The sequence below is a fragment of the Haplochromis burtoni genome, unplaced genomic scaffold (genome assembly GCF_018398535.1).
Source record: "Haplochromis burtoni strain Fernald_Lab_line unplaced genomic scaffold, NCSU_Asbu1 Contig_809, whole genome shotgun sequence".
Classification (NCBI taxonomy): domain Eukaryota; kingdom Metazoa; phylum Chordata; class Actinopteri; order Cichliformes; family Cichlidae; genus Haplochromis; species Haplochromis burtoni.
In genome coordinates, this window is record NW_024583170.1 from 1 (window position 1) to 26,254 (window position 26,254).

General features: G+C 38.6%; 3 protein-coding genes across 5 annotated transcripts in view; 1 reads left to right on the forward strand and 2 right to left on the reverse strand.

Moving 5' to 3' along the window:
• Positions 1-12: 12 nt before the first annotated feature.
• On the reverse strand, positions 13-6,620 carry katnal2 (katanin p60 subunit A-like 2). Of its 2 annotated transcripts, none has more exons than XM_042215734.1 (16): positions 6,436-6,620; positions 4,871-4,941; positions 4,368-4,534; positions 4,211-4,247; positions 3,673-3,763; positions 3,485-3,583; positions 3,114-3,179; positions 2,847-2,924; positions 2,341-2,439; positions 1,853-1,916; positions 1,658-1,776; positions 1,463-1,554; positions 1,273-1,383; positions 781-943; positions 538-640; positions 13-455 (listed from the first exon to the last, which is right to left on the reverse strand). In XM_042215734.1, exons 1-16 carry the CDS (start codon positions 6,484-6,486, stop codon positions 316-318), a joined length of 1,551 nt encoding a protein of 516 aa, XP_042071668.1. In that variant the 5' UTR covers positions 6,487-6,620; the 3' UTR covers positions 13-315. The 2 variants fall into 2 exon arrangements, with proteins under 2 accessions (XP_042071668.1, XP_042071667.1); XM_042215733.1 differs by having other exon boundaries at positions 3,667-3,763.
• Positions 6,621-10,809: 4,189 nt separating this feature from the next.
• Positions 10,810-15,983, reverse strand: sigmar1 (sigma non-opioid intracellular receptor 1). The gene is made up of 5 exons (XM_005950614.2): positions 15,741-15,983; positions 15,561-15,612; positions 15,010-15,158; positions 14,459-14,551; positions 10,810-12,868 (listed from the first exon to the last, which is right to left on the reverse strand). Exons 1-5 carry the CDS (start codon positions 15,883-15,885, stop codon positions 12,639-12,641), a joined length of 669 nt encoding a protein of 222 aa, XP_005950676.1. The 5' UTR covers positions 15,886-15,983; the 3' UTR covers positions 10,810-12,638.
• A 54-nt stretch (positions 15,984-16,037) lies between these two features.
• The window catches only part of galt (galactose-1-phosphate uridylyltransferase), a 41,736-nt gene continuing 31,519 nt past the window's right edge, over positions 16,038-26,254 (forward strand). Inside the window, exons 1-4 of one of the 2 annotated variants that reach the window (XM_005950612.3) lie at positions 16,038-16,454; positions 20,649-20,818; positions 21,119-21,194; positions 21,383-21,431. In XM_005950612.3, coding sequence (XP_005950674.1) covers positions 16,418-16,454; positions 20,649-20,818; positions 21,119-21,194; positions 21,383-21,431 — 332 coding nt within the window. In that variant the 5' untranslated portion in view covers positions 16,038-16,417. Of the gene's footprint in view, positions 16,455-17,802; positions 17,926-20,648; positions 20,819-21,118; positions 21,195-21,382; positions 21,432-26,254 lie in introns of those variants that run through there. The other variant, XM_005950613.3, reaches the window with a different exon arrangement.

Consider the following 26,254-nt stretch of genomic DNA (forward strand, 5'->3'; position numbering starts at 1 on the left):
CATATTTGTATTAGGTTGTATACTTTTTGTTTTCAAATAATAAAAAAGAAAACAAATGATCAATGAACAAATATTTTCTCCATGTCAAAAAGAGTTTTTCAAAGCTCCACAGTTATTAAAATGTACACCGTTCCAACCTGCAGTAGCTTGTCACAAATATCCAAAGTATAGGAAACATTTTATGCTAATATATAGTCATTAGTGTAAATTTTTAGTATAGTGCAGGATATAAATTTGTAACAGTAAAAACGAGTTATCATCACTTTTAGTGGCGTTAGTATGAAAGTCTTTACATTCATGTTATGTGTACTAGTGTCAGACAGATTGGTACTCTCTCTCCCAGGCTGTGTATCTGTCCATCAGGTTTCGTGCTGAGGGTTTGGTGTGTTCAATCACATTCAGGAAATCAGCTGTTGTTACAGTTTCCAGTTGGATGGCGGGCATGTCTGTGTCATCTGTAAAAGAGAATCACAGTAAGACAGAGAAGATGGCTGTTGTAGAGGTCAATCTTGACATTGTGTGTGTGTGTTGTCCTACCATCCTGATGTGACTCCAGAGCATCAAAGATCTTTCGAACTGGTCTCATGGCAGCTTCCTTACATGCCAATCTTATATCTGAGCCAGAGTAGCCCTCCATCTCCTGGAAATAAAACACACAAATGTACAGATGTACATGAGTGAACACATTTCCTTCCAGATAACATATATGATTTATGAAATATTAATTACAGAAAAATTGTTAAGCATAACGATTAAACACTTGACAAACTCCATACGCACTTTTGCCAGTGCTTCATAGTCTAGCACAGTGCGTAGCTCCACCCCTCCTGTGCAGCTGAGAGGAGGCAGCCAATGAGAAATCATGGCTTGGCGAGCTGGTGAAGAGGGAAGACTCACTAGAATCCGCTTCTCTAACCTCCTCAGCATTGCGTGGTCCAGTTCCCTGAGAGAAGATTTATTAGAAACAAACAAAGGCAGATTTAACTGTCATAATTTTATAGCTGTATTAGTAGTCATCTTTTTGTAATTATACAGCTGTGACTTTGAAATCATAACATCATAATCTTGTGTTTGTCAAGAAAATGAAGGGTCTTTTTTCAAATGCATTCAATGCAAGAAAAATGAATGAATGTTAAAATCAGGCTGAGATGATGCTGGCAATAAATTTACGAGGAAACAGCAAAAATAGTGAGTTGCATTTTTCTGTCTTCCTATTCATTTGTAAATGCAACAGAAGGCCAATAAGTCCAAATGTGCATGTGATTAATCTACCAAGGTAGGTTGGAGGCAGCAAGTACAAAAACCAGGTCATCTGATCTGGCTAGTCCATCCATCTGAACCAGTAACTCAGTCTTCATCCTGCGACTCCCCTCGTGCTCGCCCCTGAAAGCAGTAAACAGAGCTTTTGTGGACAGCAGTAGTGGCACAGCTACATTTTACTGCACTTCGTGGTTGAGCTCACCCCATGCTGCTTCCTCTCTGGCCCATCACTGACTCAAGCTCATCCAGGAAGATGGTGGATGGAGCATGGTACCTGGCCAGCTCAAATAGAACCTACAGACGCATGTATTAAATCATTTACACTAATTAGACACCCCCCCCGAGAATAGTATTCAAACATGTTTTTGTAAAATTCTTCCTATAGCTGACAGCCTACCCTGACCAGTTTCTCAGAGTCTCCCCTCCACTTGCTGACAATGCTGGAAGCTGAGATGTTGAAGAAGGTTGTCTTACACTCTGTAGCTACGGCCTTGGCCAGCAACGTCTTACCTGTACCTGCGTGGGTAAGGGAATGTGAAGTTTTCATAGTGAGCCCCTGACATTTTTTAATATCCTGCACTTGAGTCCTTACCCGGGGGACCATAGAGCAGTAAACCCTTCCATGGAGACAGGATGCCTGTAAAGAGTTGGGGATACTGAGGAGGAAAGACTGAGTCAAAGAATGAGGGGGAAACATGAATAAAACAGTATATATACAACTTGAGTAAATCACATCCTAGCTCAGTATGAGAACACATTGTATTTCCATTTTCAGCACACCAATAGCAAACTGAGCTCTGTGCAAAGAAACCTGATAAGTCTGATTTATAGCTGATCAGTGCTGCAAATACCACACACAACAAATTAGTTTAAATTTTACATGGCATGCCACATGTGTCTTCCTATCCATCTCTGTATCTGTGTTACCATAATATCCCAGGTATAGATTTAATGTCACTCTAATAGACTGGCCTGACCCCACTGCCCTCCTTCTCTTTAAGCCCTTTAAAAGAGATGTATTCAGAATCGAAGATGGGCGACCGGAGCTGAAATACCAGCATGCTCGGGTAGCGGCCGCACCTTAATGGGATAAACGACGGCCTCTTTGACTAATCGCTTGGCATCCTCCAGACCGATGATGTCCTCCCATCGCACATTGGGGCTGTGCAAATAGATGTCCTTTGGAAACATACACACACACACACACACACACACACACACACACACACACACACACACACACAACAGAGAGTGAGTGATGCATGTGGAAGACATAAGCCAGAAATTGGCCCCCCACACACGTCCTGGTTGCGTAAATAGGTGTCTTTTAGAATGAAACATCAGATATGGGAAGTGGATAGAGCCTGGGCCTTCATTAGTACAAAAGATCAATTCATTCAAAACAAAGCCCTCTGCTGCTCTGTAGTGGACACATTCAGCAAGAGTCATATGGAGGATTTTCATATTTTTACATCATATTCCAAGGAACAAATTAAGATAAAATCAGCTTCTCCCCAGGCTTATTAAGGTGTGTGTGTGTGTGTGTGTGTGTGTGTGTGTGTGTGTGTGTGTGTGTGTGTGTTTACCCTGCTGACGATCGTAGCTAGTTCCCTCATCTCACCACTCATTCCAGAAAATCCACTCAGTGGCTTCAGTAGGCGTTCCTGCAACATAGACTTTTTATTATTATCAGTAGACATTTTGTACTTTTTGTAGCCTTCAAATAGTTTTTATTTTGGACAATTCAGACTGTTACCAAAATATATTTTTACACGTTTCACAGTTGTTTGAATCTTAACTGAATATGACCTTTTTTATAAGTCAGTTTAGCTCAAAGGCTCCAGCATAATTACCATATGGTCTGAATCAATCCCAGCTCCTCTGACAGCATCCTGGATTGCACCTTTGGCATCAGTCATCTGCCCCCAAGATACATAAGAGAACATAATAGGAACAAAAGTGACAGCGGTAATTTTGTTTTAAAAAAGGTGAGGACTTCTTTTTTATGTTTTTGCATTTGGCACGGCCAAATCAACCCCAGATCATAAAGGTGCTGGTTTATGTTGTAATGAATTAAACATAAACAATTTTGTTAGCATCCTGCTGCAGCATCATCGTAAAATGAAAACAGTCTCATAAATGTCATACAAGAAAAAAATGTGATTAACTTCAATTGGGACGATGAGGTTTGCTTCTGTTCTCAGAGTATTCACTTCTCCAGTACCTTCCTGTTTGTGGCACACTCTCCAGCTGGTGCATTTTTGATGGAGGATACGCTGAGACCAAAGTCCGATGACTGTGGAGCAAGATAGATGCCATTCTCCTAGGAAATTAACATAAATGTCAGAATAATTGCTAGCTAGAGTACAAAGTTGTTTTGATTTGACTTCATTTTTCCACATTTGCCTGTACACTAGTGGTTGGCTTCTTTGCTCCAGTTCCTGTGTTTGTGTTCCGGGAAGGGTTGATTTCTGGAAGGGGTTTCACAGCTGAACGGGGACTCCTGGGACAAATAAAAAACAAAACACATGTATTTTTTGTTTTTTTTAACTGTCATGCATGGACTAGCAGCATGGCAGACTCACTTATTGTTATATATTCAGGTGGGAATCACCAGACACACCCATGATACAATATTATCACAATACTTCACTCATAATTATTGTGATTTTTAACATTTTGTGACATGCTGAGTTTTGCAATAACATATTTGCAATTTATCACCCATTTCAACTACAAATTATCTCCTCAAAGTTCAACTTGTCAATATCTGTTTTATGCAATAAGTTTTTGTTTTTTCTGCCCTAAATGTCGCCATATGACAGTGTCTGTGTTGCTTTATCGATACAATACTGCCACCGAAAATACTGAGATTCGATGTTGTATCGATTTTTCCCCACCTCTACTGTGAGCATGTATGCACAGCATACTTGGCCCGTGACTGACTCACCTCTTAGTTGCACTACGTGTTGGATATTTTCTTTCACCTGGACAGAAAAAAATATCAGAAAAAAACATGCTAAGACTATAAGTTAGTTTTTAATAATTTTACAGAGCATGAGATATAATTTTCATTGCTTCTCAGTGTTTCAGCAGAGTTCTTGTACCTGCTTCTGCTATTCTTCTGATAAGTTTGGGATACTTCTGGAATTTGACGTAGTGGTAGCTCTCATACTCCATCAACACCATCTCCAGATCGATGTTATCGCTAACCTCGAACCTCCTCACACCTCCATTTGTCTCTTGATCCAAGGCAACTGCTGCAGCTACATAGCTGGTGGACAGACACATTGCAAGGAACAGATTTTTGATGTGCTTGTCTTGATGAATTGCACTTCACTTTTTCTATACAGACATACAAATATGACCTTTTGGTTGGTTTGTTACCACTTATTCAATAATAAACCAGCAATGCCATTTTGCATTATGCCATTCTGTTTTGAAGTAACAAAGAGTGAATTTATGTATTCTACTTGCTCTGATCAAAGAAACTCAGCCACCTGTTTTAAAAGTCCATATCTAAACCTGATGCTAAAAATGTATTTAAAAGAAAAGTTAATCTTTTTGATCACCACTTGATGCATCCACACACACACAATTTTATACTGACCCTTGCCCCAGCAGGTGGTGATAGATGAGGATGAGGAGACTTTTCTTCCTCATCTCAGTCCTCTGCTCATCCTGTTGGACAGCAACAAGAACAGCAACAAGAAGAGGACAAAAGGGGAATTCAAATGGAGCTGTTATATGAGAAAAAACTACCAAATAATATTGTTCAATTTGTCACAGGTGTCATGAAGAACAGATATCGTCTAATAAAGACCAATACAGTTCCCCCAAAAGCAAAATATTTTAGAAGAATATTAGGATTTTTTTAACAGAAGGATATGAAGTGTCACAACTTATGGATAAACAAAACTTTAAAGTGAATCACTGAAATGCAAAGAAATTAGCCACTCCATATACAGGTTATAGCAAGATATAACATTTTACAGTATTATTTTAGGCCATGATGCTATGCATAATAGCAAAAGCATTACACAAGTGAGCCACAGCACTCAACAAATACTGGTTGGAACTCCATTCGTTCATCCTTTTACTTCGCCTTATCCAATCAGGGTCACCATTAGGCTGGAGTCTGTACCAGCTGTTATATAGTGAGAGGCATGGTACACCGTGGACATGCTGCCAACCTAACGCAGGGCTAACACATTCCTATCTTATGATCAAGTTAAGAGTCATTGATTAAACTAATGTCCATGTGTTTGAATTGTGGGAGGAAGCCAGAGTAGCTGAAGAGAACCCACACAGACACGAGGAGAACATCCAAACTCCACACAGAGACATGCCAGCTGGCCTGTGGATAGACCTCTTTGGGAGGCAAAACTCTTTACCACTGTGCTACCCACGGGCTTTAACTGTATGCCTAATTTCAGTAAAGATGCAAGTCTCAAGAACTGTACTTCTTTAAGCTTGTGAAAATTCCCACTATTGGTTAAATACCTTGCACCCTCCACCTGTTGTTTTTAGAACTTAAGAAACCTCTCGGGTGAAAGATGAAAAACATCATCAAACTTAAAGAAGTCCAACTGCTTTTTTTTTTTTTACAAGTTCTTAAAGACTGCCATGACCTGGATGACTAAGAACCTGCACAGACAATAAAGATGGAAATGACACTCCCTAAAGTATTTATTTATGTCTGTGGGCTAACTAAAAGTAGCCACTAATTATCAACTAACGAGTTAGCCTGTGCTCGTTAATGCTTCAGTTCTCTTCTCTTCCCTGGTTCAAACATGTGGAGGAGGAATATTTTATATTGGGCTGGAAATACAGGGAAAACACAGTTGCCAGCAGAGGGAGCCAGCCAACCACAAACAACAACCAGTTGACGCTGTCTCTAGGCAACCAGTGAGTGCATGCAGAACTTAACGATTAGCTCGACGGCTAACTACCACGCTCGTGAAAGCGACAATATAGAAATCCCATCACATGTGTAAAATAAATCGACCAACACCTGGATACATATGCCTTTAGTTTAACACTGCTTACAGTACCAGACAGTTCAGTGCCCATCTGTTCACTGCCACTGCTAGTTAGTCACAAGCTGATATCTGAAAACATTTGTGCTTCAAATTTGCGTAAAACAACAAGAAACAAAAGCCCGTGTTCACTCACCGCCTCTCGGGCCTGGTGGGCGACTTTCATTGACTGATAATTGAGCTCCATTACTGTTGTAAAAATTTCGTAAGGTCGGTATTATTCGTTAGGTGATGGTGAAGTTGGTCTACCGCGTAGTTCTGTCGGGTCTTACGTTCCCCTCGGGGCTACCGTACTTAAGAGTATGCCTCTTCTGTGAAGCAGCAACGGTGGTAAAGAAAAGCATCACCTATGCTTACTTTGAGAATTTAGAAAAATCTCAATGACCAAATGTTTCATTGACTTAAAGTTTTGCAAAAATGAGATGTTAAAAGCTCTTTAAAAGCTAGAATGCTAAAGTTTTTTTTATTTTTTTATTGTTAGGTTTCATTAAACCGCAATATCTTAACTGCCTATATTGCACTTTTGTACTCAATCACAAATGTTTTCCAAGTTTGACATATAGCCTACTACCTTTTACTCTGATGTTATTATCTTTTGAAAGCCTCCTGTAGAGCTCACATTTGATTTCTTTTTAGGTTGAAACTGATCAGTTGATGTATGTCATCCTGATTATCTCCACTAGAGAACAGAAGAGATCTATATAACATGCAAGTCACAGCGGTACTATAAAAGGACACCATTTTAAGCTACTTTAATTTATCAGAATGTGTGTGAGTGTTTTGTAAATGTGAATATGGGTGATGAATAGATCCGTTTTGGCTGTCTGGTTTTTGAGGGCATGCTTGTGTCCATCCTTAGTAACTATTGTGCTCTAAATCTTTGTGTGCATGTGTGTCTCCAGGGGCAGACATACACACAGAGACATCTATTTGCACAACTCCAGCAACCAGTGGGAGGACATAAACACCCTGGAATAAGCCAAACAATTAGTTAAAAAGAGCGTTGTCTATCCCATTAGGTGCAGCTCCTGCTCAGTCACGCTGGTATTTCAGCACTGGTTGCCCAGCTTCGATTCTGAATAAATCTCCCCCAAAGAGCTTAAAGAGCAAAACGGTAATGAGGTCAAGCCAGTCTGTTAGGCTGACATTAAACCTATATTTAAGATAACACGGTAACACACACACAATAGACTAGCAGGAATAAGGGAATATTAAAGTATATGCATTTGTTGAAAACTTTAATAGGTACACCTGTTCAGTGATTGGTAGTGCAATTATCTAATCAGACAATGACATGTCAGCAGCTCATGGCATCTAGGCATGTAGATGCCATCAAGATGACATGTCAAGGTCACGAGCAGATGGTAGCCAGAATTTGCAATAAACAACATGAAAGGGTGCCAGTGGTATAAAGTTGCACTCAAAAAAATAATTCATTGGATGAACGTAATTTTATCTTGCCACTTATATTCCATCTAAACAAATCATGTTATATTAATCCATCTTGATTGTGTTGTCTCAACACGATATATGTGTGTAGGTTTAACATAATATTAACATTAACATTCAATTAATTAGACTTTTGTTCAATCAACATGTTTGCACCACGTTAGTCTAATTAAATTTATTTAAATCCATATTATATTGTTTAAACACTTTGGCACATCAAAAATCAGTCTTGTTACATGAACTAGTAAAATATTTGTTTGTTACACCAATGATAATCTTGTTGAATGAATGAAATGTAACTTATGTCTGTAGTACATGTTGTATTCATATTAAGTAATGTTCAACCAAAAAAAAAATATCAATGGATTTACAGCAACTTCCAATCCACCCATCTTCTTAGCTTTATCTGGGCTGCGGAAGTGATAGGGCAAGAGGGACAGGGTACATCCTGGACAGGTCGCCAGTCAATCATACAGAGACAAACAATCATTTGCACTTTAACACCTTTGGGCAATTTAGAATAAAGTTACCCTTACAACTGCATGACTTTTAACTATGGAGGAAACCAGAGTACGCAGAGAGAACCCACTGCAAACTTCGCCACATTGTGGATTTGAACCCAGGATCTTCTTCCTATGAGGCAACAGCACGAACCACCATGGCATTAATCTGTCAATACAGACTTAACAAAAGTAGGAAAGCTATGCTTGATGATGCTTTATGTTGTTGTTCTTGACAAGTTAAACCATAAGAAATAGTAACAGCATACACGTGGTGTGGTTGTCTTCCTCTTGTAACCCCACTGATTTTCCTGTGGTTTGACATAATGTGATCTTGTGAATTTCGTGAGTCGACCCCCAAAATGAAATTGGGTGGTTGTTACATGCATAAGATCCAAACTTGTAATTTGAACTAAATAATTCCATGTTTTTATGGTGAACGTAATTAAATCATGTAGCATCTGCATGAAATTCAGCAACTTAATTTGTTCTTGTTGAGATGACATCATACAATCTAGTAAGAGCGGTTAGTTGCCTGGATCCAGCCACTCTTACTAGATTGTATGATGTCATCTCAACAAGAACAAATTAAGTTGCTGAATTTCATGCAGATGCTACATGATTTAATTACGTTCACCATAAAAACATGGAATTATTTAGTTCAAATTACAAGTTTGGATCTTATGCATGTAACAACCACCCAATTTCATTTTTTTGAGTGTGTGTGGGATATTTTCTTGGCACAATTTGGACACTTCAGTACCAACTGAGCGTTGCTGATGCCCATGCCTTTGTGAGTACAGTGTACCCATCTTCTAATGGCTGCTTCCAACAGGATAGCACACCATGTCACAAAGCAGCTCAGATAAAAAAATTTCTTGAACATAACAATCAGTTCACTTTACTAAAATGGACTCTACAGTCACAGGTCTCAATCCAGTAGAGCACCTTTTGGGATATGCTGTGATGGGAGGTTTGTGTCACAGATGTGCACGTAATACATTTGAAGCAACTGTGTGATGCTCTAATGCCAATGTTGACCAAAATCACTGAGGAATACTTCAGAAGGCAAATGGGAGTTCAACACAGTACTAGCAAGCAGTACCTAATTGTCTAATGTGTGTATAATATATACAGTATATATAAATAGGTGAACAAGCAACAGCAAGGATATTCTACAGCTTTAAGCAAATGTACAACACAAATGCCTATCACATGTGGTCACAAATTTTGAAGCCATCCTGATAACCTTCTCCCACCAACGATGTGGAGATCCAACCTCTTTTAGATCCAATTAAAATCAAGACACTCAAAAAGATGCTCTGGAAAAGAGTAGAATTCTTGGAACAGAGTTTAATACACTGAATCATATGAACAGCAGGAAAAATACATACAGACATTTAGCAAGAGAATTACAAAGCAGAAAACAAGCAAAGCAAAACCCCAGGGTATACAGCCTTAAGCACAGACAGCAGAGCAACACAGAGGCAGACAGAGAGAAACAGCAGAGGGGAAAAAGTGCTGGGGTGTCTTCTGGTCCCCTGATAGATAGGGACCAGTATCCCCGCCCCCTGCTGCTGGGTAACTTTCCCACCCGTCCAAACACAGCTGCAGGGTTCAGGTAGTGGCCAAGGTCTTGGCCAGAGGCCAGTCAGGACTCCAGCTACCCTTTGGCTTTGGCTTATCACAATAGGTCATTACACGGTCAAACATCACACATTAATCCTAATTATTAAATCTTGGAAAAAACACTTCAGTGTAGGTTCATGTGTGTGTGTGTGTGATTATATCGTATGATATTTTAGTTGTGATGTGTTCAGGATCTCTGTTACAATATTTTTAGGTTTTAGCTTCTGTGAAGGACTTTGTGATTTTTATCTTGAAAGATGCTATATAAATAAAGTTTTACTTACTTACTTTTACTTATTCTTTTGGTTGTACTTCATGAAAGACATTGAGTGTGTATTAGGGAAGGTTAGTTACCGGAGCTGGAGAGTGAGTTATTTAGGCGAACTCTCAACAGTATTAAGTGCCCTGTTACTGTAAAACCTTAATAAACCTCGGTGAAGCAAAATGTCTTGTGCTTAAGACTCTACATGAAAGTTAAAATATGTATGTTCAGTGCACATAGATATATAGTGTATATAGTTACCTAGTTATACATATCACACAAAAATCCACCACACACCTCTGTGTATATGAAACACAACCAGGTTGCCTGAGACATTTACAGACAGAGACGAGGACTGATATGTTTGTCTTCTCATCTGATGACCAGATTTATTAAATACCATCTGACCATTGAGTATTTACAATAGAGGATTTGGAGTGTCAAGCTTCAGATTTCACTCATCTTGTGTTTAGCATTGGAGCATCATGGCAAAGGCACTTTTTATGGATTCAATACCATTGCAATGAAATATTAAATGTCATTTCACAATTCTATTATGAATAAGGCAGCCAAGATCAAATATTGACAGCTACTGTTTATATGCCAGTCGTCCTCTCATTGCCTTGATTAAATACACAGTATAGAGAGAAATAAGCAAAACACACTTCTATTAAGTTCAAAGACATTTATTTCTTTTGGCACCGTCAGTTTCATTCTTAACCCCGAGTAAATTGCACATCTGGTACAGTATTACAATTCATCTGAGAATGCACTGCTACTGCTACTGCTTCTAATTAACATCAGTTAGGGTAGTAACAGCACATTTTCACTAGACTAGAAACCCTACATAGCTCTTAGTAAGTTCAGCCATTAGCCTGAAAATAAGGCTGTTTTACATGAAAAGATACAAACTGAGAATACAATCAGCAGCAGTGTAAAACACCACAATTACATTTATCCACCGTGCTACAATAGGATGTAGATATTTAGCCCTCCCAGTGGGCCAGTGCAAAATTCAAGACCAGGAACGGAAGTTGCAGATACTGAAGCCAAGTAGCTTGGTCAGAGTCCAGTATTATTCAAGTTAATTTATAGGCTATTTGAGCTCAGAACATTTTTGACAAAAAAAAAAAGTTATCACGTTTACATAATTAAACCATTCTGTAAAATTAGAAAATGACAGAATTACAGGTAAACCTAGCAGAAGTCTGTAGTATGATACAACCGTGTTTTCCCATTTTCTTACCTTAAATGACTTGCACAAACATTTTAAAGAGTTTCTCCAAATAACATCATTGGTGTCCTACCACAGTATGTACAGTATGTGATGTAAATGTTTTTGCTTTATAGTTTGAAAGGATTTCAGTTTTCCACCTTAATCTCCACAGTTCTGAGATAAAAAAAAAAAAATAAAAAAAAATAAATGTCAAAACCACACACATCTAGTCAGAAGATTTGGTGGTTGCCACAATGATGTAGCTCTGAAGATGAGCTCCAGCAGAGACAGGTTAACATAAAAATAAAACCACCAAGGTTCGCACAGCTGACAAGACGAGAGCTTTCATTAGCATATCCTCCCAGGTTTTTAACACCTTCAAAAGACACACGGTACACAAAAGGTGAGCTTTGAATCGGTAAATGGTGGCCAATGCCAAGAGAAGCTTTAAAAGCAAAGAACAGAATTTCTCTTTTTTGCATCTTCTCACCGAGAGTAGCTTAGAGAGCCCGAATCCTAATGCAGCTACATTTACAATAGACCTCATCTGCAGAGAATCTGCACGAAGTGGAAATTGGCATCTAATAAGAAAATAGTGACTTTAGCTGTGCATTATATACATTACTGTAGGTTTTACAATCCAGATTAAACATTGCATATTTGTTTTGAAAGATTTTCCTTGGCCTGCAAAAAAACACTTTGAATATCAGTATTTATTTGTAAAAATCATTGGTTATGAAGAAGTAAACACAACCAAACCTGGCTGCATATATTGCCTTATTTTTATCAGAAGAATGATAGATTTGGCAAAATAAGCTTTAAGGCTTTCATCTTTAAATTGGATCCTAATAATATGGATTTTCTTTCCTTTTATTAGTCATTCTGACTCTGGAGGCAGTCTGAGCTCTCAGTGGAATGTTTAATGACCCGATGCTTAGTTTCACTGTTAAAATCGAGGTAAAGTAAGGAAGGCTGCCATTCAGAATGCAATGTTTGTTTGGGTGATTTGGCTCAGTTTGAAATCTCATGCCAAATGTTACGGTGAAATGGAGTAAGACATTTTCTTTTGCATAGCCTTTATGAGGGTCAAGAGCATCAATGAAGATGATCAACTGTACCAATGTAAATTTGGATTGTCTACAATTTCATATAAAAATATTAAATGTCAGCACTCTGAATTATCAGCAAGTCTCTCCTCTACCACTAGTGGTTGGGAAGAAAATGTCACAGCACAAGATTTGATGGTAATGTCCATGTGCAATCATCTAGGACTCTATTTTGCCTTAGAAAACTCCAGCTTCTGTAAGTAGTGTACCAGCCTCAAGTAGCAAACCCTTCATGTAGACATTAAAAGTGTAGTACATTGTGAGGAAGTCCTGGGTGCTGAAAAAGGTGTCTGCTAAAGCAAAGCCCAGCGTGGAAGGGATGAATCCTCTGCCATACTCCACCATCCAAGTCCCGGCACTCCACTGAACTGACGTAGCCTCTCCTACAGCATGCACAATAGTGTCACCTGTGGGTAAAGAATATGAAAGAACAGGAAAAAAAAAAATTACTACTACTACTACTACTACTACTACTACTACTACTACTACTACTACTACTACTACTACTACTACTACTACCCAATAATACTACAGGAGTTTAGCTAATAACATACTGTCCTGTGAAAACTTATTTACCAACAGCCTGATTTTTTTCTCTTTTGCATATTGTTACACTTTTCAGGTAATCAAATTTTAACATTAGACAAAGATAAAGTAAATTAAAATGTGGTTTAAATTCTTTTATTTAAAATGGGAAGCTATCCAGAGCTACCTGGCCCGATGTGACAAAAAATAAATACCCCCTCTTTAGGGCTGCACGATTAATCGTTAGAAAATCGCGATCTCGATTCATACTTATGTGCGATCTCATTTCCAAATGACAACGATTTAAAACGAGGGATTTAGGATTTAGGAAAATGATCAACACCCTAGACAAACGCTACACAGTGCCGTCCCGCAACTATTTTTCTATCGTTGCACTACCTGCTCTATACACGCAGCGTCGAGCAATGGTGGAGACGGAATTTCAAGCAGTACAACACTTTGCGGCAACAACAAAACGTGAGACATTTGTTGTTTTTATGTTTATTTATTGTTTTTATGTTCAGTCTCAACTGTTACGAAGTGCAGTTAATAAGTGCAATAAATATTTATACTGGAAAAGAAAATCGTGAGAGAATCGTGATCTCAATTCTAAGTCAAAAAAAAATAAAATAAATCATGACTCTCATTTTATGCAAAATCGTGCAGCCCTACCCCTCTTGTTAAATCATAAGAGGGTAATTAACCAGTTTAATTTCAGTAGTCACACACAGGCCTGATTTCTGCCAGACCTGATGAATCAAGAAATCACTTAAACAGAATCTGTTTCACAAAGTGAAGTCCTCTAAAAGATCTCAAAAAGCAACATATCATGCCACAATCTAAAGAAATTCAAGAACAGATGAGAAACAAAGTCATTGACATCTATTAGTGTGGAAAGGGTACAAAGCTGTTTTTGAGACTTTGGAACTCCAAAGAACGAGCCATTATCCATGAATGGAGAAAACTTGAAATCGGAATTTTCCAAGAGTAGGCAGGTTACCAAAAATACTGCAAGATGACTTGTGCCTCAATGACTATTCCCGGAGGTCACAAAAGAACCCAGAACAACATTTGGCAAAAACATCTTGATCCTCAATCCTCAAGGGAAAATATTTTAGTGAAGTATTGAAGAAGTTTAACATTTTGGAGGGTTTACGTCCCATTACATCTGTTTAAAAAAAATAAAATAACATACTATTTCATGAAAAGAACATCATCCTAACAGTCAAACATGGTGGTGGTACTGTGATGGTCTGGGGCTGCTTTAGGAACTGAACAACTTGCCATATTTAAAATCATCATTCCTGCTCTCTATCAAAAAATCTTGAAAGAAAATGTCCAGCCAATTTGTGCAAAAAAAAAAAAAAAAAAAAAAAAACAAACGCAAAAAAATATTATAGTTATTGAGATACATTAAAGTTTCCATTGTGTATAAATGCAAAATTGAATATTGTAATGAGTTAATGCATTACCAGGATAGTATATTTCACTCTTGGTTGTCCCCTCTTTCCACTGTCTGAAGGTTCCAGAAATGATGGTATCAGAAATCTCAGCCCAATAACGACCTGAGAGAAACAGCAAGATGCAAAGAGTCAAAATGATACAATTCAGAGTATTTATAGTTTTCTAAACATACAATTCCAATAGTCTTCTGTAAATCATGTCACAAATCAAATATTATTGTTGGGACCAAGAATGGGACTATATATATCAGCATCTCCTAGATTGCAAGGATCAAGTTGTAGCCCACTGTGCAACATTGTAAGGACTTGGACTGGAATGGGGGTGCTTCAGACTGACTTCACTTTAGAGCATAAGAGGGGCAATTCATTCCTTCATATCTGACACCATACTGTAAATAACTCCAGCAGATTTCAACTTTGAGATCAGAGTATCCTGCTCTAGAGTAACTTGTTCCCCAAAACCATTATGTCTGCAGATGTTTACGTCAACTTACACAAAAAAAACTTTTTTTGGAGCTGATCCATCTATGTATCTCTCTTTAACTGCTCTCCTTCCTCACCTGAGTGTCCTCCAGTGTCCACCGCAGTGCCAAACAGTATCAAGTACTCTGTGAGAGAGGCATGGAGGACACACATGGAGCCCATCCAGCCTCCAGCATTTACAAACACCCACTGCAAGTCCTCATCAGGGAGGATGTGTCCAGGATACCTAGTTCAAATATACTTTGTTAGCCATTTATTTAACGTTAAAAAACTGATTAATAATCTGAATACCAAGTGAGAGTTTTCAGTGCAAATTTACCAGTTTTGAGTTTTAGTAGGAAAATCGGAGGAAAGTACCTCAAGGTCAAAGAAATCATTATGGACAACTTTCACTTTGGCTTTATTTTAGACTACACCAATTTTTCATACAGTATTAAAAAATGAAAGTGAATAAGACATCCATACTACACCAAGAAAAAATGAAGTGAAATGAGCACATGCTGAAGAGATAAGTTGCATCATGTTGCAGCTAATAAGTAGCTTAAACAACCTAATAGTGATGGAAATTGTACAGAAGCAACCACAAGCTGCCTGATACATGCAAGCCTGCATGTAACGGTATCGTTACCTTTTTCTCAGCTCCACCACCACTTTGGAGAAAGCCTGCTCATGGTCCTGTCCTGAGAACAGACACATTTAAAATGCACAGGGCATGCAGATATGGCAGTTCAGGCAACCAAAATTAGCTTCGCTTTAAATATAAACGAAATGAAGTGGCAACTTCTTTCACATGCAAACCCAAACTCACCTGCATACTGTTTGGCCAATTTGGCGACGTCTTCTTTGTTGAACACATACTGCTTGCTGGCCAACCAATACCGCAACAACAGCACGGTCAGGACGATGACTCCGGCGAACACCAGAAGTCTTAAAATGATTTTGAGCAGGGACATGGCTGAAACAAAACGCACAGACAGGTTTGGCTACATGCATATAGGGAGGCGGACTGGCGTGGTGCTCCGCTCACAGCCTCTTCCTGGTCAGGTGAGGGAGGGAACTTTACGCTTAGCCAATCATGGGCCGAGTCAGCAGCGTAGGCAGCGCGCGACTCCAGGGTTGCCAGCACAATGCAAAACCGTCTTTTTCTAGTTTGCATTAAAATATCATATTTAAAAAAAAACAGTTGACCAAAGCTAAACATTTCAGGCTGCTGTATTGGGTGGTAACAGTCTAATGACCAATTATCCTTAGTTTGACGTTTTCAGTCTTATTTACTTACTCATTTGTTTAGATTTTTAGAAGTGTGCCATTGCATACCGGCTTGTGCACAATAGCAACCTTTCGCTTGTCAACAAAACAGGAAGTAGGCCAAGGTTTGTTGTGGACCGTGTTGATTTAGCGTCATACGCTAAAGTCCAGACAAAGCTCGTGGTTCAAAAAAAGAACACCGGGGAGGAGACAGCTGTGAAACAGTGAGTTACCGACATGAGCGGGAAGCAAGACGTCAGTTTTGACCCAAAAGGTACGCATTTTTTGTGAATTTACAAACGTTAAAAAGCTAATTTCAATCACTCACTATATTCAATGACAGACACTGGATAATGAGTAGGACTTCTTAAATTTGTCAGTTTGCCTTAATGTTTAAGCGTCAAAATGACTTCTGTAATTTCCCGAGTTCTTCATTATTGTTTACCAAAAAGGTACTGCACTGGAAACAGTTAAAGCTAAAATGCATTCAGTCATGCTTCGGGGCTTGTTCACTACTCGATTTCACTGGTAGGTTATAGGAGTTTACACAAAGTCTTTAGTTATGTTGTACCCTGCACTTTTTCCCCTGTCGGCCTGACAGACATGCTGACTCTGCCAGCTGTCTTGTGACTGTAGTTCCTGTAGTTCATGTTGTAGCTACAAAACCTGCTCCTGAATGCTTTTTGAGGTGTTTCTTATAAGTAATAGTAAATGTTTAAATCGGGAATGTCAAACTCATTTTACATCGTGGGTAAGATGCACCCAACTTTGATCTGTCACTGTAAAAAAGTTTGATACACAAATTAAACCTTGAGATATTTTAATATAAGAAAAAAGTGCAGTTTCAAATTCAAATTTTATTTGTCACACACACACACAACCATACACAGTATGACATGAGGTGAAATGCTTGTAGCTGTGCAATGCAATGCCCGACCATTAAATGACAGTGGTTTTACAGTATTTACAATTTACAGGTTATTACAAAATTTACAGATTTAACTTAGAAATTTACAGTAAAAAAATGTGCAAGTAGCAGAAAGAGGTTATACATTATAGGAAGTGTGCATGAAGAAAAACCAGAGTGCGTGTGGTGATGTGATGTGTGTGAGAGTCCAGTCTTATAGTGACGTGTGTGGGAGAGTCCAGTGCTACACCTGGTTCAGGGCCCGAATAGCCTGGGGGAAGAAGCTCCTCCTCATTCTCTCTGTTTTGGCCTTAAGGGAGCGGAAGCGCTTCCCAGACCTCAACAGTGAGAAGAGTCCATTGTTGGGATGGGAGAGGTCCATCATAATCTTCCTAGCTTTGGTCTTGCACCGCTTGGTGTAGATGGACAGCAAGTCAGGGAGCTCTGGTTGAATGATGCGTTCGGCTGAGCGCACCACTCTTTGCAGATCTCGTCTGTCCTGCTTGGTGCTGTTCCCAAACCAGGTGCAGATGTTTCCCGTCAGGACACTCTCGATGGTGCAGGAGTAAAAGTTCTTGAGCACCTTCTGAGGAAGAAGAGACGCTGACGGGCTTTCTTAACCAGGGTGTTGATGTGACAGGCCCATGACAGGTCCTGAGTGATGTGGACACCCAGGTATCGGAAACCGTCCACTCTCTCCACTGGCGTGCCACTGATGACGAGGGGCTTGTAATTCCTCGCCTGCTTTGTAGTGAAGTCCACGATCAGCTCCTTAGTCTTGCTGACGTTTAGGAAGAGGTTATTCTCCTGGCAAAGGAAATCACCATTTTTCTACATGGTAAATAACCTTTTCTGTAGTGATTTAAAGAAATTGTAAGAAATAAATGTGTAAAATTACAGAAAAAGTATAAAACACAAAGATTTTTGTTTTGTTTTTTTTACGGAAAATGTCCTTTTTTGTGTACCCATTGTGAAAAATACCCAGACATTTCTATTGAACAAAAAGGAACTTCCTGTTGTTTAATTTAATTTTCTATCTGTTACCTAATTCCTTTGGTGTAGCATGGCCCATAGGGGAGGTTTTTTGTTATTAAAGCTGTGAAACGTATGAAAATAAAGTTAAAAGTCCAAGATTTATGCCTTCCTTCACACTTTCCAAAGCTGTCCAGTAGGTCTGCTCGATTATGGCAAAAATGATAATCACGATTATTTTCACTGAAATTGAGATCTCGATTATTTGACGATATTTATTTAACAACAACAATGTATTGAATAATGACTTTAAAGATTGTCAAAAAATAATATAAAATAGTGTGCAAATACTGATAACAGTGCAAATGTTTGCAATATAAAAAATAAATGAAAAATGTAAACATCTATGTTTAGTGAACTTTGCAGTGTTGCTTTGTGGTGCCGCTACAACATTGTAGCAAAGTTTACACACTATATCTACTTGATCCACACCTGACTCCGCGAACCCATAATGTTTCCACACCACTGAAGTTTTTATACCTCTCTTTTCAACCAGCGGCAGTCACTCTCCTCTCCAAATAACTTCTGCTTAGCTTTCCGAGCTTCCCTCGGGTCCTCTTAATCAGCGGTCCCCAACCCCCGGGCCTCGGACCGGTACTGGTCCGTGAGTCGTTTGGTACCGGGCCGCGAGAGTTGAGGCTTAGGTGTGAAATGTATAGTTTTCAGGGTTTTTATCGGTTTTCAGCGTTATTTTGTTATCGCTTTTATCGTTTACTCTGTTTTGCTGGGTCTTTTCATGTGTGTTATGAATAAAAAATTTTTTTTTTGGTACAGGTACTAGTTTTATTCTGTTGTATTTATCCGCGACACCTTAAAGGCCGGTCCATGAAAATAGTGTCGGGCATAAACTGGTCCGTGGGGCAAAAAAGGTTGGAGACCTATGGGCTCAAAATGTGGTCATAAATATTTTGTACTTGTAAATCAGTTTTGTACTTGTAAATCAGGATTTGTATGTGTAAAAAGAATTTGTGTGCGTGTGTAAAAAAGATTTGTGTGTGTGTAAAAAAGATTTGTGCGTGCGTAAAAAAAGATTTGTGTGTGCATAAAAAAGATTTGTGTGTGGACTTGTAACCCTGCAAGTTACAAGTATGAATTTTGACCCTATTTTTCTTCCTTTCATCTGATTGGTGAATGTCATGTCAATCACAAATGTAACAATCCAATCAGAGAACAGATGGGTTTGGCTGTCGGAGGGGTGCTTTTTTTGAACTGCAGGTCCTTGAAGGGAATAAATGCCCTTTTACATGCCAACCCAGCGTTTTCCTTCATCACCACGAAGGAAAACAGTCTGTGGTCGTCCGAGTTTGGTGATTTTTGTGTCCCAGGACTACGTGTTTAATACAGGGACTTCCACAGCCTTTTCAACAGCGCTGCGGACGCAGGGGGGGGGCAGTGTTTTGGAAATGACGGTCTTCATTACAAAGCTTTCTTCGTTATGAATTAGCATACGTTTTTTTTTTTTTTTGAACATTTGAAGAACTAGCAAAAAAACCCCACAAACTCTTGTAGTTCACATAAAGTCAGAGATAAAAACGACAAGGAGCAGGTGCATCTAGTACAGGTAGAGCTGCTGCAAAAACCCACAGAGCTCAGCAGCCAGCAACAAATTCTGGATCCTTTGCTTTTAGTTAGCAGTTAGCATTAGCAGCACATCCTGCGTCCGATGTGAAAGGACTTTTATGCTGCGCGCTGTGACTCACAGCAATGGTCCTGGGTCAGCCCTGACTTTGTGTTAAACTAATCCTAAAGTAATAATGTATTTCTAACCACTGACATGCCACAACTTTATCCTTTCAACAGCTGCTGAAAGTAAGGGGACCTAACTGCTATCGGATATTTATATAGAGATTACCCTTCAAGGACCTGCAGTTCAAAAAAGTGCCCCTCCGACAGCCAAACCCATCTGTTCTCTGATTGGATTGTTTAATTTGTGATTGACATGACATTGAGCAATCAGCTTAAAGGAAGAAAAATAGGATCAAAATTCGTATTTGTAATTTGCAGGGTTTTTTTGGGCTAAGTCCACACACAAATCTTTTTTACACATACAAATCTTTTTTATGCACGCACAAATCTTTTTTACACATACAAATCTTTTTTACGCACGCACAAATTTTTTTTTTTACACATACAAATCTTTTTTACAAGTACAAAACCGATTTACAAGTACAAAATATTTATGACCACATTTTGAGCCCATAGAGACTGCTGCTCTTAATTGTTGTGACATGTGTTCGAAATGCAGAGAGGTGCGCTCGATTTGCCACACGGAGCAGCGCGAGAGTAAAGCACGAGGGAGGGGCTAATAATCGGCTCAGTCATTTTTAATGATCGTTGAAAGCCCAGATCGTAATCGTGATTAAAATTCGATTAATTGATCAGCCCCACTGTCCAGTGGGGCCAGATTGGAGTCTTTGCCAGGCCAATTTTTGCCCCCGGGCCTTATGTTTGAAGCCTGTGGTTTCAATAATGTATGTGTGTTATTACATTGTCTTGTTACATTTTATCACTTGTCTTGTGTAACTTTAGAGCACCAGCACTTGCGTTACAACCCTCTTAGGGACAGCTGGGTTCTTGTGTCCGCCCACCGCATGAAGAGACCTTGGGCAGGTCAAGTTGAAAGACCACCTGAGGAGCACATACCAAGATATGACCCAAATAACCCACTTTGTCCTGGGAACAAAAGGGCAAATGGAAAGGTGAGAAGAGGCATTGAACAGCATTCTTTGGTTCTGATCACAACAAGTAGTAAATCCACAAACAAGGCATCCATTGGAAAACATATTGATAATGTCATGGATAGTTCATCTATTCGTCTCTCCATTTATTATTGATGTTGTGGACATTAACAATCATACATAATGCTAAATTGCACTGTAACATTGCCAGCAGTTCCAAATAAGAGGTTTCTTCACTCCTCATTCTGCTTGGGTTTTGAAAGCAAAATATTTTCTGTCTGCTGTTTTCTAATATCTCTCCAACTGTCTTCTTTTCTCCAGGGGAATCCAGATTATGACAGTACCTTTGTGTTTGAGAATGACTTCCCCGCTCTTCAGCCTGACGCTCCAGACACTGGTGAGTTCTAGTGCAGTCTAAATACTGTAAGGAAAAGGAGAAGTAACTGCAGTACCTTTTTAATAAAATATTTAAGCAAGTAACTGCAATTCTTTCTTTCTTGCAAACTCTACTTTCGTGTAGCTCTTTAGCTATTTGGTTATAATACTTAAATATGATAAAGTATATATTGTTGTTTTGTTCTTCAGGTTCAGACCAAGATCCATTATTTCAGTCTAAAGCTGCAAGAGGTGTCTGGTAAGAACAAATCTTAATATCTCAATCTATATGTGTATGAAATGCAGTGCTCATAATGAAATGTATAATACATAGTATAAATTAATATGCAGTTGGTAAGTTATAATTTAATCTAGGACACGATGCATCTTAATCAGTGTTCCTTTTCAAAATTATGATGCATTCAAATGTATGACTAATTAAATCTAAGCTGATGACTGCAATCAGAGCAGTCATGCTGAGGCAACTCTTAATTCGTTGTTGTCATCATCTTCATCATAATCAGCTATTAGATGACGCTAATTTTGTTCATCAACGCACTGCATGCTTCCTGTTTTCAGGACATCTTGAACTTGAGCAAAACAAAATCACCAAGCCACCGTACATACATTAGAAAGCGATGTTATTTTGTGCAACCAGCAGATGGAGATGTTTTATCAGTACTCTATTTTGTAGCTCCTTGGTGCATGAGTGATATTTTCCTAAATCTATCCACACTGATAAATAACATGTCCTTCGGTAGCTCAAAATGCCTATTCCTGGGTGTGTCTTGTATTCTACAAAGTTCAACTTAAGAATGTTTTACAACAGGAGTCAGCTCAATAAACACTGGCTGCTGGATTTATACATCTCCAGAGAAGCTTTAAAAAGAACCTAAATCCTTTGTTAGTGCACACTTCTATAATACAATACACAGCATTTTCTATTTCAAAAATTCACAGATTACATTTTTCCCTCTCTGGGTACTTGGCCACACACGATTCTTGCTATGCTATGAATCAAAGATATATAATTGTCAAATTGGTTTTAGGAGCGCTTTCAGGGTAAAATATTAAAAAACGAACATAAAACTCCAACAGGTTGTGGCATATAGGCCTTTATAAGAGATAAAATGAGTGGTTGAAATTTTTTAAGTGGTGTTTTACTAATAGCAAACTTCAAGGTGAAAGTGGAAAATTCCACAAGTAAAACTCAACCAATAAGAGTGGACAGATGTAAGATCCCAGAAATCAACAAAATCACCAAAAATTCACCAAAGTCAATTCAAATCAGACAAAAAAGACCACACAGATAATATAAATACATCTTCAAAGGCAAATTAAGTCTATAAGAACAAAGTAAAATTTTTCTTAAAAATGCATTTTACTACTTTGTTATAAACTTTATTTGCCTTCGAAGGTTAAATCTAACCGTGCCACAAGAATAAAGGGATTTAAATTTTATATGAATAGAGAGTGCTTTGGAGTTTTTTGATATTTTTGCATAAATAATATGCAGTCTGAAGGTAACATTCCCAAACAATCCTGTGCTCTGGGAATTCTTGCTTGATTCTGTCTGACAGCAGAGTTGCATAACTACTGAATAATAGATTTAATCAAAAAATATTGTGCTGGTTGAAAACTGAAGACTCTTCTTTTTTTTTCTTTTCTAAATCCCATGTGCTGGCAGATGTAGAGGCCGTCAGGTGTTGCTTGCCACACTCGCAATGTGATGAAGCACAGAAACAGCAGTGACTGACTTAAAAAATATAGTACATTTTAGGGTACTTTTCTTCCTCCGTCTCACTTTAGGTGAGAGTGTGTGATTTTGCTCGCAGTGTGAGGTTGTATTCATATTTGTTCACACATCCAGCATGCTGCTGCTTTCCTTTTAGTGTATCTGTGATCAGTATATGCTTTTGTGGCCATATTAACAGAATAATAAACGTGAAAAATAAAGTAGATCTTTGTACCCTGCAGCAAAGTTCAGTGCCAATTAGAGGGGAGCACAGAATTGGAAATGTAATTTAGGGGATCTGGGTCACGGAAAGCAATAGAAAGCTGTAGTGCAACTATTAGGTTTTGTATTGTTGATTGTCATTTATGCTTAGAAATATTTAACCATATATGCTTAGAGGTGTATAATCATTTGTAGATTGAAAGAATGTCTCATCCTAGGAGGTCTGTAACAACTCTGTGTAGCATGAAGAGGGGAGTGCGTTCACTCCTCTCTAGAGTGTTCTGGCATAGATCACACACCTCCTAGGAGAGGCCGTATCTTCTCTTGCTGATATATGGTTTAGCAAACACACGTATATCTGTTTAAGTACAAGAGTCTTTTGTTCAGATGGACCCGCTAGACTCTTCACAGGGTCACATCTTGACCTCACACAAATCACACACACACACACACACACACACACACACACACACACACACACACACAGACACACACACACACACACACACACACACACACACACACACAGGCAAAGTACTCTTTGTGTGTATGTAGACGTCATATGTTAATGAACCTATGCATATACATGTAACCTCAATAAAAGAGCAGTGTTACGGGAGAACGGACGAGAGCAACTGGGGTCAAGCGAAGGAATGGGCTCTGTCCGGTTCTCTCCTGTGCACGAGAAACATGAAGAACTTTGCCTACTCGTGTCTTGCTTTGCTGTGTAATTATATTGTCCTCAACGTTCCAGCGGATAGGTTCAAGCTACAAACCTATCAGCAACAAAAGAAATAAGAACGTTTTTAACACTTTATCATAGTACCCCTCTCAGCACTGTGGTGAGAAAAAATTGGTCTCACTTTATTTTACAGATCTGACAGTGTCTTGTTTTCCTTTCTAGGAAAACTAAGTATAGCTGCCCAGGAATATTTCTAAGAAGGACTTTGAAATTTGCTAAAACTTTTAGTAAAAGCAATGTCAGTTGACACCTTACAATAATTATAGTTATTTAATGGTGTAATTTGCTGTCAGTACAGGTGTCTTTTTGTCTTAAATTTAACTTCAAGCAAAAGGAAGATTCAAGAGATAATTAGGTGTTCTGGTTTTGTTGTTGTGTCAGATTTAAGGTAACTTAAGATTATATTTCTTGAAAAAAATGTCTCTGGAAATCAACAATTTCCATCTAATTACTCATTTACTTTAAAGCTAGCTTGTGTATACAGTAATAAAACAAAAACAAAAAAACCCTCAATTTTGTTTAAGCACAGCTCTGTTAAAGTCATGCTACAGCATTTCATTTGGGTTTTTACTTTGACTGGACCATTACAACCACCTTGAGTCTTGTCTTTCATTGGCTAATGTCCTGTTATGTGACCCCTTTTCGCCCAAACTTTAGATGTCCGACACATGCCCTCAGATTGGACTCTAGATTGCTCTGATATACAGAGGAGTTCAAGGTTAGCTCAGTGACTGCCATGTACCCGGATCCTGTGGCTGGAAAGCAAACCATGCTTGACAGTTGTTGTGTTGATTGTTGGTTTTTACACTTCTTTATATTCCTGCTATACTGCTATATTTTTTTAAAGAGAAGAGGCTTTCTCATAGCAACCCTTTCTAACAAGCCAGACTTGTTCAGTCTTTTTGTAATTCTGCTGTAATGAACATTTAACATGTAGAGTAGTCTGATAAGTACCCCTTGGTTTTTTTTTTTTGCAATTTGTCTCAACATTGCACGGTCTGACCTTAGGGTGAACTTGCTGGAACATCCACTGCTGGGAACATTATTGCATTGTGTTAACAAACACCTGAATGCTTCAGGCCAGCAATCTGCCCAAACATCTGCTTTTACAGAGGTGATTACATTTGCTGAAGATCAATTAATCAAGCGTGTTTTATTAGCAGCACCTGGCTGTTACTCACCCCCTTAATTCCTATAGAAGCAATACGGATGTATTTAATTTTTCACAGGACCTCATGCATTAAAAAAAGTATTTTTGACATTTTACAACAGAGCCCAAAGTAAACTGTTTTAAAAGAGAAAGCTCACAGTTGCTTGATGTTGTGTTAGCTGCACTACATGGTTTGATGAGCTGGTCAAACTGGTGCACAGTAAAAACTGCTGTTGGAAATATAAATAAAATTTCTGCTCTTCTCATAGCAAGTGCTGATGTCTTCAGTGATCCTCTGACTTTTTGCTTTCTATCAGCTTCATTGTGTCAGATGTTTAATTTGTGCTGTTTGTTTACAAAAGTTGGTTAAAATGCCTAAACAACCCCCCACCCGCGACCCTGAAAAGGATAAGCGGAAGAGGATGGATGGATGGTTTTGTATGGCGATCTGAAAGCAACCACATGCCATACCACATTAATGGAAAATTAAACTAGTCTTAACCCCAACTACTATTTTCTTAAACTTAACTATACACTTTAAAGATGTTTTGACCTCAAACTTGAATCATTCAGTTTTATGGTTAGCTGCCCTCATATATCTGTGTAAATATGACTCATGTTGGAAACACCCAGCTCCCATCTGCTCTATTAGCCTTCTCATGAACAATGTATAAACCAACATTCAGTTTTGCTCAGAGCGTAAACACCAAAGTCGTGCTCAATTATTGATCACACACTAGCTGCTTGGGCCCAAGAAGAGCCTGCCTGTTGATAGAAATTTCATTATTCTCACTCTGACAGTCAAGTTGATTTTCCTTGCTACTATAGATAAGCCTGAAAGCAAACACATGGAGACATGTCTTCTTGAAGTCGTGAAGACGTAGGGATTTGAGTTACTACTACATGTGCGGGGACACACACACACACACACACACACACACACACACACACACACACACACACACACCTAACATTGGGCAAAGTTGATAAAGCATTGTTAACCAAGCTCATGCTTTTTGTTTTTTTTGCTTTTTTTTCTTAGCTGAATAAACCTTTATTATCGTTAGGAGTCTGGCTCATTAAATGTAACATACAATGTTACAGTTGTGACAACTATTTTGGTTGCTTAAAAAGGTTGTTTTGTTTGGTTGCACAAAGAAAGACTCTCTAAAAATAACGCAAATAGTTGTTCACAGCTGTCATAGAATTCACATTTTTATATATATATATATA

Coding starts and splice junctions, on each gene's coding strand:
- katnal2 (XM_042215733.1), bottom strand. CDS start 6,486: ATGGAGCTCAATTATCAGTCAATGAAAGTCGCCCACCAGGCCCGAGAG. Junction 3,584..3,666: donor AGCCAACCACTAGTGTACAG/GCAAATGTGGAA, acceptor TTAATTTCCTAG/GAGAATGGCATCTATCTTGC. Junction 1,384..1,462: donor CAGAGAGGAAGCAGCATGGG/GTGAGCTCAACC, acceptor TACTGCTTTCAG/GGGCGAGCACGAGGGGAGTC.
- sigmar1 (XM_005950614.2), bottom strand. CDS start 15,885: ATGTCCCTGCTCAAAATCATTTTAAGACTTCTGGTGTTCGCCGGAGTC. Junction 15,159..15,560: donor GTGGTGGAGCTGAGAAAAAG/GTAACGATACCG, acceptor TATTTGAACTAG/GTATCCTGGACACATCCTCC. Junction 14,552..15,009: donor GGACACTGGAGGACACTCAG/GTGAGGAAGGAG, acceptor TGTTTCTCTCAG/GTCGTTATTGGGCTGAGATT.